The following is a 21,702-nucleotide window of genomic DNA, read 5'->3' as shown; positions in this document are numbered from 1 at the left end:
ATGTTGAATTGCTCACTTCAACTCTTGCACATCCTTACATATTCTGTAATAATTTTGTCCTCTGGTAGAGAGGATGTACATTTTTTTGTGCACACTTGGTAATGGAGGCTAATCTTGGATCAAATCCGTCAACAGGTTAAAAAAAAGAAACTGATAAACACAATGACTTCCAGCGTTGACCCGTCACTTCCACCGGAGGCACAAAACTGTCTGTCGCATCCCCGCCAAATACAGCAAGTGACTGTGTGGATGAGGACATGATTTAAAACTCACTGAAAGACTTCTAGGAAGGTATTGTTGTTGGTATGCACTGTTTTTACATTTAACTTTAGTTGAAAATGATCTGGAGTTGAAAATCTACATATTTAAGAATTTTTTTGATGAGTACATAGTCAGATTGGCACACATCTCTTCATGAAATTAACAGTGACAGATAATTTAACCAATCATTTTATTTCTTATTCTTCTGTATTTTGAAAATGAATAAATGTTTTCACAAAATTATCTATGCACAAGCGGAACATGCAAACTCCACTCGAACCTGCTGTACGTGGGAGCCTTTATCGTCCTCTACAACTCTAGTCAGTGAAAATACATGAGTGTGTAGAAAAAGTCCAGCTCTGTGCATCATGAGTTCACTGTATAGCTTTCTTTGGAGACAGCAGAATATCTGGACTGCATTACATGCTCTATACCACCTCCACGATAGCGTAGCCACAACTCCGGGACAAACCGTGGCCGAGGTTGAAAGAAACCAGCACAGCTTGTTCGTAGGAAACAAGATACCAACCGTGGTTGCTGCGTAAAACTCTCACGCTTTGTCCGGCGAAAGCCGCCCAGCCAGACGCCAGAGCGTGGCATTGTTTGTGTAACACTATATTACAGCTGCGCCACAGCTACTGCAGGACAGCGCTCATAACGTGCAGCCACAGGATCTCCCCGTCTCATCCAAAGTGTGAAAGCTCTGGGCCCGGCTCTGCGCTGGAAACATCCAATCCGAGCGGAGGAAACCACAGCAGAAGGCCCGAGCCGATGGCTGCAGAGAGGAGGAGGACGGGTTTGGGAGGCCAGGCCCGGCTAATGAGCCAAAGGGGGACCGCAGTCTGAACCGACGCGTCTTCCGACGGTATTTGGTGACACTGGTAGGAACACCGGAGGGAGAAAATTACTGCTTAGCGTGCAGACGAGTCCATTATCATAATAGGTCCGAGCTAACGGGACGGGAATCGCTTGGCCTCCTCGACTTAGTGGGATGACTTCATAAAACTGGAGTTTACAAGCCACCATTTACTTGTAATTCTGCACTGCAAACCGAAAAGCCTGGTTTTTTTGACCATATAAATTACAAGCACATGTACAAAGTGTCGTATTCGGAAGGAAAATTAGTTTTCATGAGCGTGTTACTTTGATTTTAGTGCATTTTCTTGGTTTAAATTGCACTTTTTAAAAGAAAGATGGATTAAAACCATCTATGCGCACAAGTGCCATATTTATAATAATATCCAATTTTTTTAATATGAAAGGAAAGTCAGATTATCAGTAATCGTTATGTAACTTCCAGCAAAATCTTAATCATGCTAAAGTGTCATGTAGCACACGCCAGAAGCGCAAATGTTCCGCGCCTGGCACTGAAGTGAAAATTAAAGATGTCGATGTTATGTTCCAGTCTCTGCATTCCCAGAGAAGTGGGATCAAGCTGTAATTGGTAGCAGGAGCTCTGGTTGGTCGGCTTTTGTGTACAAAGTGTAACACTGGGCACATCGGAGAAGTATGTGCGGTTCTAAACACAGCGCTAATTGAACCACATCCACGCCGTCTTCGCCCCGCAGTTACTCATTACTCAGCAATGTCCTGGCCACGCTCCCTCGCTGCACAAGACCTTTTAAAATATAAAAGAAGAAGAAGCCGAATGACGTAGGTGCTGGCAATTTTTGATTTTCGGAGCGTGTGCACATTTTGGTTCGTGAGCGCACGCATTCTTGATGCGTGTTTCTGGATCAGATGCAATGTCTGCATTCACAGGTGAGAACCCTCCCCCATCCCGGACAACACATCTCCGATGTACGCTCGGTCTTCTCAGCAGCGTTCGTTCTCGACATGAGGGCACGTCTGAGGAATGCCCGCTGTTCACCCCCTGCCCAGCACCAGTGGGGTCGGATGGGATCTTCTAGGCATGCGTCACCATTTCCCGCCAGCTGCCATGATCTCTAAACAACAGGCACTCCAATTGTAGTCCATACACTCCACAATCACTAACTAGTGGATGACTGTATTTAAATCACAACCAGGAAGCCACCAATTTCCCAATTACACTGGTTTCCACATGCTGAGCTTTATGTAATGCTACCATATTATTTCTGTCAGTTAGCATCACTGTGGATCATCAAGAGACACGAGTCGGTGCAGCAACGGTCCACCTTTCCTCACAAACAAAGGCTTTTCACCCAAACAGTTTGATCCATACACAGACCTGTATGAGCAGCTCACAACTCAGTGTGGTTTTAAGATGTGTTCACACTCTTTTAGGGACTGCATGATATGAGGCCAACATGCAATAAAGTCAAGTATTGCAATAATTACGCGAAGTACATCCCCAACAACCCGGAGAGCATCACATGGTCAGCAGCAGGTAGACAAGAGAGAACAGACAATGTCAAATTAGGCTTTATGTAATTTGATGGGTTTTCTAGCAGTACTCAGTATCAGCAAGTAGCTAAAGGTTAACACTCATGCTTGTTTAAAAAAAGTGGCATCGCTGCGTCGACAGCAGTAATGATATGACTTGCAGTGAACACAGGCACTAGTAGATGATGTTATTCTCTGTGCTTAAGGACATTTTTCTTCAAAATAACTGTTTTTTTCTTTTCCCCTAATTGAACCATCAATTACATAACAGTTTTCTTCATTGAGGTTCATCGTTTTCTCTTGATTATTTGCTTCTGACATCTTTCCTCTGACCACCTCGAATGGAAGAATTAGGGTTGTCAGCTGATTTGAGATTTGATTGCAATTCATCTCAGTTTCTTCATACTCAAAATATTGCTATTTTGAATGTGCAGTGTGTAATGTGCATGTTGATATTGGATAATAACAAATTAGCAGTTTAACCGCTGGACACTAATGCATTCTTCAGTCTCTGCAAAAGCAAACAAACAAAAAAATTGAAACAAAAGCAAAAATCCCATTTTGGGCTTATTTCTGTCACGTTTCGCACTATGACTCTTTATATGAAACAGCTTCTTTCATGCTTTTCTAAAGTGATTTCAGCAACACTGCTTTTATATGTCTTCCTTCACCAACAAGCCTGGTGGTCTGGCACAATAAGAAGATTCAAATCTGTTGTTGAATGGGATTCAAGGTGAGACTGGAACACAGACATCTATGGACAAGGTCTCAGGGAATTTCGGGAAGTGAACTTTGCCATTTGCCAAGCCGTGTTTAACACAGCTGTCCATCTCACCGGGACGTCTCCAGCCAGGAACAACAACAATGTTCCGTCAACATTTTTCTTTAAATTAACACACGGTCAATGTCGTAATCGGCCTGCACCTGAGCCGGCCAATAAATCTCGACAATCTGACTGCGAGAGGAGGAATTCACCAAACAAGGGTCTGAGCAGACGGTGCGTCATCACATTTCTGCCACACAGCAAAGATACGATGTACTCAATGTACAAACCCGACTCTATAAACTGGACCTACTTTGCAGCAAAACTCATCAAGCTGAGTTTGTTCCTTCAGTGATGACAATTTATGTCCAGGCCGCTAAAAAGCAGGCTAAATGTTGGTGCTGAAAGCTTTAAATGTGCTGCGTTTGTCTTCCTTTCTGCTCGGACTACGTCAGGGAAAGCCTCACACCTCAGCTCATCAGTGTTTACGAGGGCTATCAGCACTGCTAATGCCAGCATAAAAGCCTCTGGGGAGACTTGCTTTGGCAAGCAGGCTAGTAAAGGAGAGCTAATAGCAAGAGTTTCCCTGCTGGTGCCATTTCCCTTCGACTTCCTGCAGTCGATTCAAGTCAATCAAAAGCAGAAATCGAATATTTTATGAGCTTGATCCACGAATTTGATAAGCAAGCTCATCTTGGGTACTTGTGGTCTCAATAGGAAGACTGACAGCAGACCTGATAAGTGATATTGCCACAAAGAGGCCTACAGGTAGCAGAGAAGGGGATAATGTGGTGCATTCCTGCCGCCCGTGTTCAAATGCTTGGACACAGAGAACGAAGCCCGTTCCTCTGCACATCTTAAACCAGATGTCCTCACGCAGAAGGCATCTCCGGCTCGAAAACAGAAAACTATCTGCAAAGATAATTACATGTTCTTGCTTAATTATTGCAGCTCTCGTGAAAGAATAACAAGATTTCTGGTGAGCTATTTGCTCTGCGAGGGCAGAAAAAAAGAGCTGGGGATATTTGCTTTGGTTTGTCAAGCACCCAAAACCATTTAAACACACAACTTGTGAGAAAGGCAGCGAGGAAATCACATCCAAGTCTAACACAGCAGCTCCTTATGCCAATACCAAAAAAGGCAACAGAGCAAGCGTCTTTTTTATTGCTCCCGCAAACTCTCCTAATACTCGAACTGTGTCCTCCTCTGCTCAGGGCTTCATTGAAGTGCAAGTCATCACTGTGACAGAGCAGAGAATGAAGGGATGCCATGCGAAAAAGATTTAAAAAAAAAAAACTTTCTAAAATCCTCCTACAGTTTTGTCAAAACAGAAAATGCATGTTTAATTTATTTAGACTTGTTTGTGCCACAGAGATAGAAGTTAATAGGTTAGTATCTGCAAGAGTGACTTCTGAGAAACTGAAAGAACACACTGTTAGCAGTAATTGCACACCAGGAAGCATCTGATTATGCCTACAGAGCATCTAATGCATAGAAGTAATTACTGAGACGACATGAATCAGGAAGAATCGGCCTCTTACCAGCTCGTAGTTTGTCGCTGGAACACAAGACGAAGACACCTGAAGATAAAGAGAGAATCATTTTCATTAACATTGTAAGAATTTTCTCGAGTCTCAGTGAAATTCTTCAAACTCACACCTTTGCTGAGTATTTTCACAAAAACTGTCTCAAACCCCATTTACACATGTTTCCAGGTGAAGTGTATTTTGAAAATGCTCTGTCTCCATGGAAACGGTGCAATTTAATTTTGTACCATTTCATGTTTAGCCTTCTAAAATCCAAAAGCTGTCGGCCACTTAAATGAAACATCGCTAAGTTTTGCAAAAATCCAAAACGTACAAATCATTAATTCCAACATCTAGATCAGCCTGTAAACACATCGTCACTGATACTTTGCCCCTCTGCTGTTCTCTTTATGACAGGGTTAAATACCCCCCCATTCATGTGAGAAGCTCAAGGAGAAGTTTTACTCTTGGTTCTGTGAGACGTCGTTGGCACTGTTCGGCCGGCGGTGGGATCGCTCCAGCAGACCTCATGATCTGTCGAGCGGCCGACCTAATCCGATTACCATCCGACAGTTTTCATAATTATTCCGCGAGCTCGGAGCGAGAGCACGAGGACCGGGTCCGATAAACAGGAAGAGCGTAATGATGATGGGCCCTAACAGCAGATTCAAATGAAGTGCTTATAGAAAAAAGATGGCTTCACAGCGACGATGATGAAGGCAAACAGGATGCTTCCTTCCTGTGGTCGTCTGTATTCTGTCCCTTTGTCAGTGCTCCACTATCATTCATCAGTTCGTGCTCCCGATAAAAGGAAAAACCCTACAAACTGTTTTTTCATGTTCACAGCACTGTTAGTTGCATGATTCCAGCAGGCTTGTTTCCCTCGTCTGTATTTGTTAGTCCACTGTGTCTGTTTCAGCTGTGAAAGATTAGGCCTCCACGTTATCACGAACGCTGACCTCTAAAAGCACCGCTCATGTTCGCCACTGATCTACGGCTCTCCTTATCTCGAACTAATTGTGTCATTGCAAGAACTCGAGACTCCTGTTCCGTCAGGGTCTGCTCTGTGTTACAATGACACATCCATCATCTGTTTGCAGAAAACCCCTAAAATATCAGATGGTCTTCACTTCATTTCAGCTTGAGCAAACAAAAAAGTTTGAGCCCCTGCACCAATTTCCTTTCACTGTCCAGTGTGATTTTAATTCAGATAACATGCTTTTGTAAATTCAGTGTTGTGTTTAATTTTGAACCTTAAAAACTATTTGTATTCAGAGTAGACTTGCACACTTCTACTCCTTGACTGACAGACCGTGCATATCCTCAGTGGATTGATTAGTCAGGATGTGTAGTAAGGAGCAGTAAGAAGAGCAATGGAAATAATCAAATTATGTATTGAGGCCCCTTTGACATATGTTTCCAGACTGTCTGAATCTTCTTTATGTCGTCTACAGATGATGGACCGTTGTACAGAAATGTTACACTATTTTCTCATACTGTGCTGAATTGTACATGTAATGCAGTATAGAGAAATTACAACATATGTTCTTGCTTAACCACAATGGTTTATCAAAATCGTCATCTTGAAAATTAAAAAGTAACCCAAAGTTGCCCATTTTAACATACGTCAATCAACAGTCAGTGTATGTTTCCAATCATTTGCTGAAACCTGTATTTAGATATAATTTCAGACAATCATTCAATAGATGAGTCACTAATTCTCCGCCCAGACTCTTCAAACTAACAAGGCTCCCAGCAGCTGGTCAGGCCAACCCTTAATCTGATTTACTGTGTGCTGGGTTTGACTAACTAGCAGCAACAGATGCTTCTAAACCAGACCTACGAGTAGCACTGGACGGCGGCCGCTGGGATGTATTATACAGTATGCCTGATTAGATTCTCCGAACTGAAGATGCTTGATTCTCCTCGGGTCATTAAAGTCTCTTTATGGCATTTTTTTTTCCCCCCATCTGGAATACAGGAATGTTCACTCTAAACAGGAAATAACCTTTATCAGATGACATGTTTTAGCCACTGGAAGCAGCTGATAGGCTGATATGAGCCAGGACAGCAGACAGATTCAAACCAGCGGCTGGTTGAGCTTCTACACGCTGTTTGGCCGAAGGTGAAACAAAACATCTCCGAGCTCGTCATCCGCCGCGAATGATGCCATCGCCGTGGAATGTGTTTCTGTTTTTTGGGAATTTCATCTGGCACGGTGACGAGCGTGTGGAGTTGACGGGATACAGTATCTGCATTAACTCAGCCCTCGTTCCAAGTTATTCTAACCCTCCCAAGAGGCCGTCCAGCACCACCGCTGACGCCCCCACTCCCTCCTTAAGCCGCCAACCTTATCGCCACGACGTGCCGTTCTGCTCCCAGGGGCCCTGCTCCTTCGGGTGCCCTGACTCCTCAGGCCTGCGCAGTGTTTTCCACTCTGTACCGCGTGTTGCTGACAGCTCATCCACCTGCTCTTCGCCAAATATGTCTGCACGCGCACTGAAGTTCAAACCAGACGCCATGTTGAAAATGTCCCACCGTGACAAAGAGAAGTAGTATTTTATTAGTCTATGCTTGATGTAAGTCGTATAAGGACTTGTCTTTATATCTTGTCTGTGTATGTTGAACTTCACTGTTCACCGCAGTCCTGATCTTCCACACCAGTGTTTTCACTTCTCCTCCGCAGTGTGTGGGTTTGTCCAACCAGACAGTGACTGATCGGCATCGCGCTCACGCTGCTGTTAACTTCAGTGTGCCTGAGGGGTTGTTCAACTCAAACTTTCCTATTAGAGGTTGGATTTTTGTGACCTCGTGTCATTCCCACCGGAGATTGACTTGGCCTCAGTCTTGTAACACTCTTGAATACCAAGGCAATAACGCTTCACAACAAGGTTCCACATCTTTCTTCTGCAAACTGGCAGCTGCACAAATCCTTAAATAATGAATATGAGCAAGATGGACGTGTCCGCTCAGCATTCCTCCAGAGTTAAACATGAAGTAAGTTAGAAATATTGACAGAAGGCAAATTCCACATTGTCTGATGAGGCTAGCACAGTGTCAGTGTCAAGAATCTGCTTGTACACCATGATCAATAGCGGTATTGTAATCAAGGCAGTGTGTAGCTGTACACACACATGCACACAAACAAAACACTATAAACAAAAACAAAGGTGAGAATTTTCACCTGAGGACGTGTAAATGGGACCTCAGGTTGGACGGTGTGTCACACAGCATTTAACCACAGGCTGAGCTCATCTTTCTTCTTCCGGTTGTTTTGACACCCTGGCCTTAAAACTTTTAAACATTGTTCAATGAATACCACTTTGACAGGGCCACCTTTCATTCAGACGTTCAGGCCTCAGACTGACTGTTATTAAATGTCACACACTGTGCAGAACAAATGGGAATCGGATCACGGATTGCGTCATTTTGATGACCTTGTGGCAGCAGACAGACCGGCAGAACACAACACAAAGAGCCACTTCATGAATACACCCCCAAACCTCAAAAACACAAAGGCTACTGACATTTATCTGAATGTCATGTCCAATGAAATGTATCCTTTTCGTTATTTACGAGGTAATTACGTTTGAGACAGCATCACTGGCGAGTTAGAAGCAGCCGCCACGGTAATAGAGACTCTGATCCAAAAGGTGGGATTAAGCAGGGAGGTATCCTGCCCACATCAGAATAGCTCACATTCCACCTCATGCTAAGTAGCCGCTTCCTTGCTTGTTGATGCTGGACTGGATCTTTGCACTATTGTAGTCTGGAAAAGCAGTCAGAGCCTGGATGTCCCAGAAACCACAGAGGATATTTATCCAGCGGCAGCGTGCAGGTGAGCACTTCGCAGCAGGTTAGCCACAGGTCAAGCAGCAGGAAACCACTGTGTGAGAAACGCTTCGGAGCAGAACAAAGTGAAAAGTCCACATGGAAGGAGGGCTTAGACGCTGCTTACCTCTCAGGGTGGCCATCGCTCTACACGGCTGATCAAAATCGAAATATCTGAGTCACTATTTCATGTATTGCCATGAAATTTGGAGCCCAGAACCATGTTAGTTTTGATATTCTCTACACTTTGGCTACGGGAAAATCACTCAATTCACAATTTGCTCTCTGGAGAGATTTCAACAGCTGCTCAATGGATAGTCGTGAAATTTTAAACACGTATGGGAAAGGTGAAATTTAACAGCTTTTTCGTCTGTTTTCAACCAAATGTAAGAAAAGAGAAGTGTGTTTTAAACTAGACAAACATCACTGCCTTTATTGGGCAATCAATCTACCAGAGAGGATCAATTTAAGTTAACATACTAATTTAACACAAAAACTTTTTTTTAATGATAATGACAATGTTGACAACAGTTTAAAACACTTACGTTAACACCTCAAATTCACAAAACCTCCGAGAAGAAGGATGGTGGAGGGGATCAACCAGCAGAGGTGCATGCAGCTATACATATAGAGAGAACTCACAGCTAAAAGTTGGGATTCAAACTGGAGTTTACACATTAGTCAAAGAGTTTGTGATTGATTTTCTGCATTTATTCTACTGGACTAAACAGCAGTTTGACTGAGACAATGAGCTCCTCATTTGAGTTTGGTTCACATGGTGTCTGACAAAGCTAACTACTTTTCTGATGGCAACAACACTATATTCCTATTTAAAGTTTTCAGTGCCACATGTCAAGGACCAGAGATGTCCACGCACGTTAGTTCAGGAGCCACACACCTCCCAGTTTTCTTTGTTGTGGTACAGTGTTTATGCCATGGGAATGCCTATTTTAGTGATACTTTCTAGTGCAAAATACACTGAAATGCCATGAAAACTGCATGACTTTATAAACTCAACATGGCAGCATGGCTGCTTTGCTATCTTTCAAAGCAAATTTTCAAACATCTCTACTCAGGTCTGCATGTTGTGCCCTATGGTTGCCATTAAAAAACACAGCAGGAAAAATCAATGTTTTCTTTCAAATTTTTACAATGTGCTTGGTGGTTTTCGGGTCCGGATTGGAGCCTCTTGCAGTCCGGTTTCGGCCCACAGGCTTCATGTTGGATACCCCTGTCTTATGGCGTACAACTAAAGTGGGAAAAAAAATGAGTGAGATTCTGGTAGGACTGAAATGCTGTACTAGTCTTAGAAGCACACAAACATATGGACTATAGATGTTTCAGTAAGCCTGGAAACAATCTATTAAGTTAAATATAATGAGGTGGTTTCTGAACCCAATTTTGAGCTGAGATAAAAACCTACACAAAGCCTTTGTCTGAGCCCCGCGGTGCGGGGAGGAGGCCTGCTGAGAGAGTGTGTTGATGCTATCGGGAGTATTCAATGAGTGTAATATAATAAAGGATTGTGTTGTTGCATTCCTCACATGCTTCTGCTAACAGCATTAAACAAGGGCCCATTTCCTGCAGACAAAAGTGCACGTCAGACATCTGTGGCTGCGTGGGACAGCGTTCACATGCTAACGACACACTCCAGACGCAGCCGCGTTATGTAACCCACAACAGCCTCCCGGGACCCAATACGCTAATAACCCTCGGTCCGGCGCCGTCAATAAATGATGAATCGACTCATTATTCAGGTAAACAAACTTTGCATTGCTTATGCCTATAAATCACAAAGCTAAAGTTCACATTCCAGCTTTAAGTTAGCTGGAAAAGAGCAGGGAGGGGGCCGGGCCGTGAACACTCTGACAAACTTCGCCCAGCTCTCCGCACTGGCACGTAAACACACTGCTGCCCCGCGCTGCTTTTATGTTTGTCCAGATCTTTGCATCTGGCACATCCCAGCAGAACTATTCAGTGTGCAAATTCAATTTGTGAGGCGTAACGAGTAACAGAAGGCTCCTCTGCGTCCGCGGCGGCGGCGGTGGTGGAGTGTGCCAGAGTGTGGGTCCTACTGGAGCATCATCAAAGCGCACAGGAACGACAGGAGAGCGCCGATATATCTGCCGCTCCACCTCCGATCAATGTTAACCGGCTGGGGTCGCGGCTCCGTCGATGCCCCGCCATGCTCGCTGTTCAGGCTGACTCCTCAACGCGAGCCTCGTCCCTCCCCTGTCTGCCTGAGTGTCAGAGTAAATTACGGCCTCTTCGTTTCCCTCCTGGGAAAGTTGTGGAAACTCTCCAGATTTATTGAGCGGATTGGACAGCAGGACACGAGCACGACCGAGCGGCAGTCTCCCAACTCTGCTCCCTCGTCTCCGCTCCGCTGATTTATATTTCGGAGCGAAAGAGGCACTTCAGGAATGGAATGGCATGAACGTACGTTTGAGTCTGTTACTCTTTTTTTTTTTCTCCCCCTGCATGTATAAGAGTACATATGGTTTTACTAAGCTATGCATCATGTTGTACAGCAAGCAGGGGTTTTTTGTCTTGCAGGAAAACAATTAGCACGTTTCACACAGCCAATCAATCACCATCTGCTGGATGATTGTTCCAGTCATTTATCAACCGAGCTCAATCTCTGCTTCCACCTTTTACAATGAGCCTTTTCCTGTTTCCTTCAGAATGAAGATTTCTGGAGTTGTGAACACGATACGGCAGTTTGCACTTCAGATTTTTGTGTAAAGTTCGCCTTTTCCATCCCCTCATGGACTTTGTCAGGCTTTTCTATCATTTCACTCAACATCAGCTGGGATATGATCCATCTCTGAAACTAGATCTTGAATAAGACAATCCACATCCCAACACATGCTCGTGAGGGTAATTACCTGATGTGAAAATGATTGAGTGTTCCTTCGTAGCAGCTCGCCGTCCCGGTGTGAGCAGACTTTCTCAGCTGTGTGTGAGTGTTCCTGTGAGTGTGCAGATAACCATCGCTGACAGACACCTCAAGATAACGTGCTTCACATGACGGTCTGTGTGTTCATGAACAAACTGACTCCCAGAGGGATCAGGCGGCCCCTCCATGTATCTGCCATGTTTCTTCTCCACGGCGGGGACTCAAGAGTGGACTTGGAGCGCCTGTTCATTCTCACCGCCGTCTTTTGTTGGACGAGGCCAGCGGCGTGGCCAGGAAGCGGCGGCTTGTTCTTTTGTTCCAGAGCTACAGTGGGGGGTCACGTTCCCTTCCCAGGCTCTTTCAGCTAAGAGCCAGCATTTAACAGCACACCGATTTACACATTTAGCAAGGCTCTCAGCGGCTGGCAGCGAGCCAAGTGGCCGAGGGCGAGGGGGGAAAGGAAGGCGACCACGCGCAGTCAGAGCTGCTGCCCTTTGGCAGGGCAGGAAGCTTACGCTCTTTTGTTTCTGTTTTTGAAAAGCAGTTGATGCCTAAAAAACTGACATTTTAGGAAAAGTGCTGTTTGCGTTCTCAGAAGAGAACATCAATACAAATTCGCTTTGCTTACGGCACCCAAAAAAACGCCAGTCAGGTATGTTTCGGTGAGTTTCGCTGAACAAGAACAAGCAGAGAAAACTCGAGTCTCAGGCATGAGTGGAAAAAAGAAAAAAAAAGAACCCCATTCTTTCAGCATGTCCACATTTTGGATATCCAAGTGGGGACACCGCTCAGATGAAAACATTTTTCCACATGATGTCATTGCACATCTGCTCACTTGCAGGAGAAGTAACTGTAGGAACCGACGTTAAAACATGCACACAGAGACCAAACAAGCCAGGCAGGAGGGGCTTAAAGACGGCCAGAGACCCAGACCGGGAACAAATAGGAAACCACCGTGAAGGAGGGGGGCAGACATGAGGTGGCACCAGAATAAATACTCTGCTTGACATGTTCCGATACTTTGGTTCTCGGGAGAAAACTTTAGCACATTACAATAACACTATTTTAACAGGAATGAAGGCATTTCTTACGCTTATGCTTTTGTCCTCTGTTGTCTGCAGTATATGGACAATCACTTATACACTGAGAGATAAGATGGTAACGGTAGGAGTTATTAGTAGAGTGCAAGGATTTGATGTTACAAGATATGTCAAAGCACAAACAATCAACTATAGGCGAATTGCGAGGTCCTGAATTTTAATTTATGATTCGTTATGCAGGAAGGACATTTTTTTTGTGATATGCAATCATCCCTACATTTCTCAAATGACTATCGTCAACATCTAACACACAAATTTGTACATCTGAATTAAAAAAACCAGGCTATAAAGAAAATAACTGCGATGCCTTCTCTGACCACCAGGAGGAAGAGTTGCAATCTATGATCAGTCATTTATTACAGAGAAAGAGTGACAAACAGGAAGTAACACTACAGTCACACACTAATTAGCAAATCATTTTCTGAAAGCTTCATAGAGCGATTTCAGAGTGGCCGAAGAGCAACATGTGGCTCCGGAGCCGCAGGTTTCAGAACTCTGATCTACACCTCGGTGCAGCCAGGTATTCGTCTTTTTAGTAGTTGAAAAAACTGGAGAAAAAAGTCCTCTTTATTTTGAAGCATTCTGAATGACTTTTCATTTTAATATGTCATTCAGCTACACTGCTATGTACAACAAAGTTTGGAGGCGAGGTGGAAATTTCAACATAAACCACAGGACTGACAGCCAGGTTAAAATATAGTCCCCAAAATGATTGAAAAACTTCATGTGTTCCCCTAAATAAACAGAAAAATAACCACACAGTATAAGATTGCTGTTATTGCCATTACCGAGGCAGCTGTGCACACTAATATTTGCCATAGTAGAGTGAAAGACTTGCCGCAATCTTGACCATAATCTTATATCACTGTTATTCTGAAGCGTACTGTGCTCTTGAGAGTGTATAAAGGAAATGGCAAAGAAGTGCAGAAACAGTGGTGGTTTCATTAGCTGCTCTGCAGCTGTTAAAGATTCCCACTTCTGCATATGAACATGATATGAGCTAAATCCACACGACACCCACTTCACGGTTACCCCCCCCCCTGCTTTCCGCAGGGGAGCCGAAGGCTGTGTTGGGTTTACGGGGGAGGCGTTTAAATCTTGGAGAGGCGGAAGGTTGTTGTCAGGGAGGAAAATTGGACATGCTGAGGCGAGCCTGCGCTCGGAGTCAATCGTGTTGGCATTTAGCACAGCGCAGCAAGCCGAGCCGTTAACTTCTAACCCCTTGCGAGAGAAGCCCCCACGGAGCGGAGGAGTTTTCCAGACCTCCATTCATCCCGCCGCCGCACTCACTTCACTCACCTGCCACGCCTCCGTGTTTCGCTGCTTCTGGTGCTGGATGGACGGGTTTGGGTCTCACATTTAAAGTCTCTTGTCGTCTTTTCTCTCTAGACGAGACTTCTTCACCCATCCCATAGTGTTTTTGATCAAAATTGTTTGTCTCTCACAACAGAAAGGTCCAGGTATGAAACCAGGCCAGTAGTTTTTGCACATCCTTCCTGTACATGCAGGGTTTTATTTGAAGTTTGTATCAGATTTCATGTCATCTCAGTGGACATCAGTCCACAACCAAACTACAAGTGATCACTTCACATTCACAGCATTAAAATACAATCGCAAATATTTTGGAAAATCTCTCCACAAGCTGCCTTTAAATTGTCATTTTTATACAGAGAAACATGAGTCCCACAGAACCCAACAGTCGTGCCAGTGTTGTCAAACTCTTCACGCTCAGTGCTGCTTAGTGAAATTCAGGACTCTGGCACCAACGTTTTCCTGTCTTTCTGTTCAAGACCGAGCCTGCTTCCCCATCCATCAGCCATGTACACAAACAACAATGCCAGGGCTTCCAAAAGCAAGGAAACAGCTCTGCTTTTTATAAACATTCCTCACCGAGACATGAAGACTTGATAAGAAAAGAAAAATGAAAAAGAAAACTGCCTCTCCACCCTGCCTGCTGGCACACACACACACACACACACACACACACACACACACACACACACAGAAGTACATACTTCACATATGTTCACACAGATGGTCGGTGAAATGGACAGAAAAATACATTAAAAACTATGTGCAGCTTCATCGTTGGGTTTTTTTCAATGCAGACAGTAAATCTTATGTGCGACATTATGGATAGAAAGCTTATAATCTATAGTCTGACAGTGGTTTTTAACTACATTATAGAATCTCTCAGCACTATTCAGTGATGTAAAAGTCAAATATAATGGAATTGAATCTTGATAGCTTTCACCAAATGGGACAGCCCAAATCCAGGAATCAGAAATCCGCCCGTAAAGACTTTATAAGAAGTGATGAAAAGTGATGGTGAAAGGCTCTCTCAACACATGTGAATCCAAAAAAAGGGCTGAAGAGAGAAAATAGCTGTTGCAACGCTGAAAGTATCATTTAAAGAAATCTGACGTTATGAATCATCTCAGTGAAAGACATTAAAATAGAGCTTCATTTGTGGTACAAATTATATTTGATGCGGATGAAAATTATGTGTTTTCCTGCTCCATGTAGCCAATAAAAAAAAAAGAGCAACAGTGAAAAGTACTGGTTTTAATTTGAGTCCTGCTTGTAGTTGTGGTTTAGAGGCAGAACTAGAGAATTAGGAGCTTCTCAGTCGACACAAAACTTCCCGATGAGGTATTCAGGAAGAGCCAGCATTCGCCTTAAATGGTTCAGGTTTTTCATCGTGAATACTTCTATTGGTTGCATCGTGTTTATGCTTTTGCTTTAAAAAAAAAAGTTTCATGTTCACTTTTAAAAATATGTCTTTTACATGGAAATGGAAAAAAACATGGTGGTGTTTTCAAAGCGTAGACGTTTTCATGGACGTGGTCCCAAATGTATATTGATCAGCGTCGATCCAATCATCTTCTGCTTTATTGAACAGCATTAAGAAACCAGAAGGCAACTTCTCGTGGGCATAGTGATTACAAGTGGAGCCTTGAGGAGAGAGATGGAGAATACTAATGAAAATACTCAGCTCATCAGGCTGTTTGGACACACTTTAAATAAAGTCATGGACCTTCAGTCAAAACATCCCTGTATCCTCTGATTAGAACAACGTCAATGGTTTACATGACTTTTATTATAGCATTAACCTTTCTCTGATGAAATAAAAATAATTTGGTGCAAGTTGGATCAAAACCCATCATCATAATTCAAAATCAATAAAATCAAGATGTAACACTCCATTAGTTTGGTGGGAACTTGTAATGTGGGTGATCTGGAGACTGGTTTGGAGAAGAGCCCGTCCAGGACTGTCCCACCATGCAAATGTGCATCAAAGGATTAAAAACGTTTTCCAAAAATCCCCGCATGCATAACAAAGTCTCAGCTGCGCTATGACTATATTATCATAATCAATAATATTTGATTTCAAAGCAGATTTGCGAGGAAGAGCCAGACGGTGGGTCGGTCAAGGCCTCCAACTGGACACTTTCAGTCCCGCTGCAGCTCCAACTGAAAGCTCAGCACTTTTCCAACTCAAAGGGTAAATGAGGACCGCCTCTGTCTTTAGCTGACCAAGATAAAACCTGAAACAGCCCGTCGGGGTAAAACTCCAAATCAAAGCTCGGGAGGGCGGACGGAACGCTGGAAGAGCACCAGTTTTTTTCTCAATACATTCCTTGACTAGGCAACAAAATAGAGCCGTTATACCAGGCCTGGAGCTTGATTGCACAGAGTCATTTAAAAGATTAGCCACCATTAAACATTCTACTATAATGTTCCTTTTTTTTTTGTCAGCAATTTAAGGAGGTCCTCTCGTTAAAGCGCATTAGACTGCGAGGGTCCGCGGAAAGTTGGAGCGCCGGCTCAGTTAATACCGAAAAACCCAGCGGAGAAGTGAGATTGTGGGCATGATCTGGAGAAAAAGACAACAAATCAACCATTTCACTTCAATTGCTCGAGAAAGAAGTTCGAAAACAATTATATGCCTAATTTTGGTTTGGTTAGGGTCAGCAATTGTTGGGTTGAGGCACAAAACAGCACGGAGCGTGAAAAGAGGCGTAATTTGTCCAATGGCTCTGGGTTGGTGGGCATTCTTGTGTCCTGGGCTGTGCGGGAGCTCCGGGCAGTAATCCTGAAGGGGTCCTCTGTTCGTTTTTTAACCACAACATGGGTCTCCGGATATGTTCTTTCATGCACTCTTTAAACACCTTCCCGCCGGCCTGTGACAGCACTTTCTCACAAGTTGCCAGACGACGTGCTAAGTAACTACCAGAAGAGAAGCATTATACGACGCCCTTGATAATGCAAAGCTTTTTATGGCGTTCTCTCTGGACGCAATTAATTATACTAAAAGCCCAACTGTAAAGGCATCATGCTTTGGCCTGGGCTTATAGATTATTTATACAGCTAATGTATTGCAGGTTTGATGCATGTGCCAACACTGAGCCCGGAGGACAAAGGGGATCATAAAAACTGCTGCGCACACATTAAAGGTCTGCAGAGCAGTTTGGGAGCACATCAGAATGACGCCATCAGTTTTATCATATGAATCACGTATTGATTTAGCTTATGCCGGTTATGTAAACTTTTCACTGTGCTTGAATATAACATTGAGCAAATTCGAAAGTGACTCCCAGTTTCTATCACACTGTACTTTGATGCCCTTGAGTAAAGGACCGGCGCCAAACACTCTCCCTCCTCTATCCATCCAACAAATGTCCTTTTGCACCGTCACTGCAAGAAATCTCCAAAGCAAAAAAACACCAGAATGATCTCTTTTTAATGAGTGAATAGAAAGAGCCAGGACGGATTACACACACATACACACACACAGTGAAAGGATTACATCAGCAGAGGAGCATAGTGGGTTTTTTTTTTTTTTTCTTTTTATGGTGCGTGGATCACTGCCTTATCCAAAATCTCAAAAAACACACCTACACACTCACACAGTCACTCAACACACCTCCCCAAATCGCCCACCCCTTCCCATTTCCCCGTCCCTGGATGTGATGTGTAGTTGTGTGGTGTGTGTGTGTGTGTGTAGCTGTGGTAAGGGATCTATCATGAGTTGCCTGAAAGAAGAGGAGCGGCGGAAAGTGGGGTGGGGGAGGACGGCAGGAGGGAGCGTTGCTTTTCGGGGGCAGACAGTAATGATGAAAATGTCTTCTCTGAAATCCAGTCCAGCGACCGGCTCCCTGCCAGCAGATGTGCGCCATTCCCACACAAGCGGGAGTCACGGCGAGAGCCGCGTTTCTGGGAGGACAGCGCCCGTCTTACAATTCCACGGGCCAAGGAATGTTTCCGAGGAATGTGTGGATCACGCAGCTTACAAGTAACAGCACATCCTGTGTCACCAACAGCGCTGCAGGATCGGAGGGTCTAATCTGCTTTAATACTACCGATCCCAGCACGACGATCATGCTCAGCTCTGTTGAGCAATCCAGCCTCTCTGTTTTCGATTACCGGGAAAATACAACTGCTTTTCCTCAGTGAGGAAGAAAAAAAAAAAAAAACAAACTCTACTATACATGTCAATTTGGGTTTGTTTAAATGTTGCAACGAGTACAATAAACTCGCGTCCCTGAGTGCAGCTTGTGGCCACCATGAGGAGGCTCTGTGAAAAGTGTCCATCCATCCAGCTGTTCACAAGAAAGCGGGCAGCTCTGGCTCAGGTGGTAAAACTATTCACACGTCAAATCCAAAGCTGGCCGTCCAGTTTCCTTTTCAGGTCCAACTATCGTTTGGCAACACGTTGAGCCCTGAGATGCTCCCAGTAGATGAAATGTTTTCCTTCGTTTCCATGGAGACAGAGTTGGAGCATTTTCAAAAAGTTATGTTTTCAGTGGCTCCGAGCCCTTATGTCATGTAAATGGTGCCTCAGTTTGCTGATTTTGGGATTAAGGCATGAATCCATGATTCTTTGAAACAAGATTTATCACAGTTCAGTCAATCTTTTTGTGATATCTAGTATCACGCATCTGTGATATTTCTGTATTGAGATTATTTCAAGACAATGAGCAGAAACATGAGCGAACTCATTGTAAAAGAAAAATCATTTCACAATCACTTGCAAAGCTGAACGCTGAGCTTGGGGAGTCAGCATCTACTGCAGAGCTGCTGTTCTGGATCCTATTAGACTGATCTAGTGGAGATCGTAATGTTCCCACCACACCAGAGTGAAGCTTTGCAGTTTCCTGCATTGACCCCTAATGGTGACAGTTAATTAAATATCCAAAGAAAATTTGTCAGAAAAGTCTTTGTCTTTTACTGTGCTTTGTGCTCATATGACATGTTTCTAAATAATAATCCAGTTTCTACCAGACGGTGCGTGGAGGTAGCACTGCTGGGCTTCTGGCTCTCGGGGGATGTAAAGAAGCTGCCGTGTACAAGAAACACTTTACCTGATGCAAACTTGGCAGCATGGAGGCACACACACGGCGCACAGAGAGCTGCAGATGTACGGGGGCCAACAGGGGAAATCTAAGTCATTTAGCTCAGCAGCAGCGTCCAAAAGAGCTCTCAGATGAGAACATTGTTTTGACACAGCGACAGCAGCAACTGGTAATACTTCCACCAGACTGCTACCAGCTCCTAACAGCCTCGATGAACTTTGAGACTGAAGAGCTGGAAGCATCATCACCAAGTCCATGAAGAACCCAGGCTGCACGGCGTTACATAAACATTCAATAACAAAGTATGCTTCAGACTTTAGACCATGTCGTCCAAATTGTTACGAAATAGTTTTAAATTTCCTATTTAAAACTTTGTCATTTTGAACTTTCGGAGCATGAATGCACAACAAGTTGTGATAAATTTGCGGTTTAAACAGTGCAGCTCTACCAGACACACACACACACTACACACACACGGGGTTTGTCAGGGGAAAATCACAGCTGTCAGCATGTAGTGTGACCTTGCAGACCTCCACACTCTGCTTTTAGTCTTTTTCCTTCCAATCTGAAGCAATCTGGAGGCGAGTTGCTCTAAGAGCCAAAAACTCCTTATGTGCTGTCGGGTTTTCTCACGCCTGGGGGGGAACTTTTGCAAGGCCTTATTGTGAAACTACAGCAGCCGAGTTCATGTCAGTAAGACGGACTGACAGTGCAAGCCGGTGGGCACATACAAACACACACACACGCGTGCCAAAGACATCGACTGTTGATAGATGACATATCACTTTCTACAACGGATGCTTGTTGGCAGTTTCCTTCAGCGTGCTTCAACTTCTGGGTCAAGAAGATGAAGAGGGAAAGAAGAAAGTCTGCCGCTGTCGCTCCAGCTCTGATGAGACCCGCCAACCACAGAACACGGTAAGTCGAGAAGACCACACACATGCAAGAGCGCTACGGAAACAGGCGGCACTTTACACTGAACAACGTAAACCCACTCCGCTGACACGACAAACTCACTGCGATCACATGAGCACACACACTGCGGTGCAATGCCGTTTCACGTCTGGACTCATCTCTCACGCCGATTACACACATGCACACGCTCAGCAGAGATGTTCAGAATGGATGAAACCAGCGGAGAACTTGAGCCTCTCTGCATCCGTACCAATCAAGCAGATCCATAACGCGGGGACCGACACTCTTCCTTACCTGGAACACTGCGGTGGCCATCCCTTCTCTGTGTCTGTGTGCCACTCTCTTTTAATCTTTGGTTTCCGCTTTTCTTTCTTTCTTTTTTTTCAGTGCTGCATCGTCCTTTTCCTTTCTCCCACCACCACCGCCTGCGCAAGCAGTGAGGTTTTCTCCCCCCGGTGCTCGGACCAGATGGCTTAAAGCTAAATCTAAATCCACTCTGTGTTACCTTGGTGCAGCGCAGAGCCAGAGGAGTGCATAAGTGTGTGTCTATGTGTGTGTGTGTGTGTGTGTCACGGAGAGAGAGAGTAAGGGAGAAGAGTTGGTGTGTGTGTTTCAGGCTTCAGGCTAATCGGTCTGGCTAGTCTCTCCCTCTCTTACTCCTCCTCCTTCTCCTCCTCCTTGTTCTTCTCCCCCGCCTCCTTGAAAATGAGCATAAAGACGTCTAAAGAGACTTAATGCAAGAGCGAAGGCAGCGAGAAGTGCAGCAGAGGCAAAAAGTCCTCAACATCCCCAAAACTGGAGACGGCGCAGTGCAGCACTGGGCGCCGAATAAGCAGGCGAAGTCTGGCGAGTTTTCCCCCCCTCTTTCTCTCTCTCTCTCTTTTTTGGCTGCCTGGCTTTTCTCCTCCCCTCCCGTTCAAACCATTTCCACCCTCCTCCCAAAACTGAGGGAAGACACACAAGAGCGGAGGAAGAAATATTGCTGTGAATTTCCCAGGGAGAAAAACCCAAAGCGCAGCTCTTTTCCTTCGCCGTCTCTTCCCTCGCTCACACACTCCTTCCACTCGTTCTCTCCTTGTTATCAGCTTCTCCAGTTACAGGTAAATATGAGTCCCACCAGCACCACACCCCGCCTCTCCTCCTCTGACACACTCCAACACTCTCACGTTGACTTTACAGCTGCCACCAGAGAGGGAGAAAGCTCATGAATGAGTTCATTGACTTCAGTCCAACTCCAAAGTCAAACATTGTCAACAGAAACAGTAAGAAACTCTGGACTCATCACTCAGTGAGTCTCTCAGCTCAGTCTGATAAATTCTGTCCAGATATGTTGCAATAAAGAGATATGAAACTATTTGCAACACAGTTCAGCTCAGTCCAGTCCACCCAAGACCTCCTGACATTTTTGTTTTCTGCTTATTCCAGTCAGTAACTTTGGCACTGCGGCCAAATTTAACTAAAATTGAGAGATTTTCTGTATTGTTTTTGTAGGAAATAACAGGAGATGACAGAAACTATAAGTCAGCAGGGAAAAGTGCAATTTCTAAACGACTTAATCTTAACAATGAGATGTGATCTCTTGCTGTGATAATACAAACATTGCATGTTATTTTCTTCTGCCCCTGGTGTGTTTTTGTGAGTTTATATTTTTGCCCCGAGAGTCTTTTCAAGATTTTGTGTAAGTGTG

The 21,702-nt window shown here is 44.4% G+C and overlaps 1 protein-coding gene across 1 annotated transcript in view; it reads right to left on the bottom strand.

The window, feature by feature from the left end:
- tns1b (tensin 1b) overlaps positions 1–21,046 on the bottom strand; it is a 96,681-nt gene extending 75,635 nt beyond the window's left edge. The window contains 2 exon segments of the mRNA XM_030112722.1: positions 4,930–4,968; positions 20,310–21,046. Coding sequence (XP_029968582.1) covers positions 4,930–4,968; positions 20,310–20,330 — 60 coding nt within the window. The 5' untranslated portion in view covers positions 20,331–21,046.
- Positions 21,047–21,702: the final 656 nt, after the last annotated feature.

Source organism: Salarias fasciatus, chromosome 16, assembly GCF_902148845.1.
Source record: "Salarias fasciatus chromosome 16, fSalaFa1.1, whole genome shotgun sequence".
NCBI classification, from domain to species: domain Eukaryota; kingdom Metazoa; phylum Chordata; class Actinopteri; order Blenniiformes; family Blenniidae; genus Salarias; species Salarias fasciatus.
Note: the sequence above shows the minus strand (reverse complement) of the source record. Positions and strands in the feature narration are given on the sequence as shown.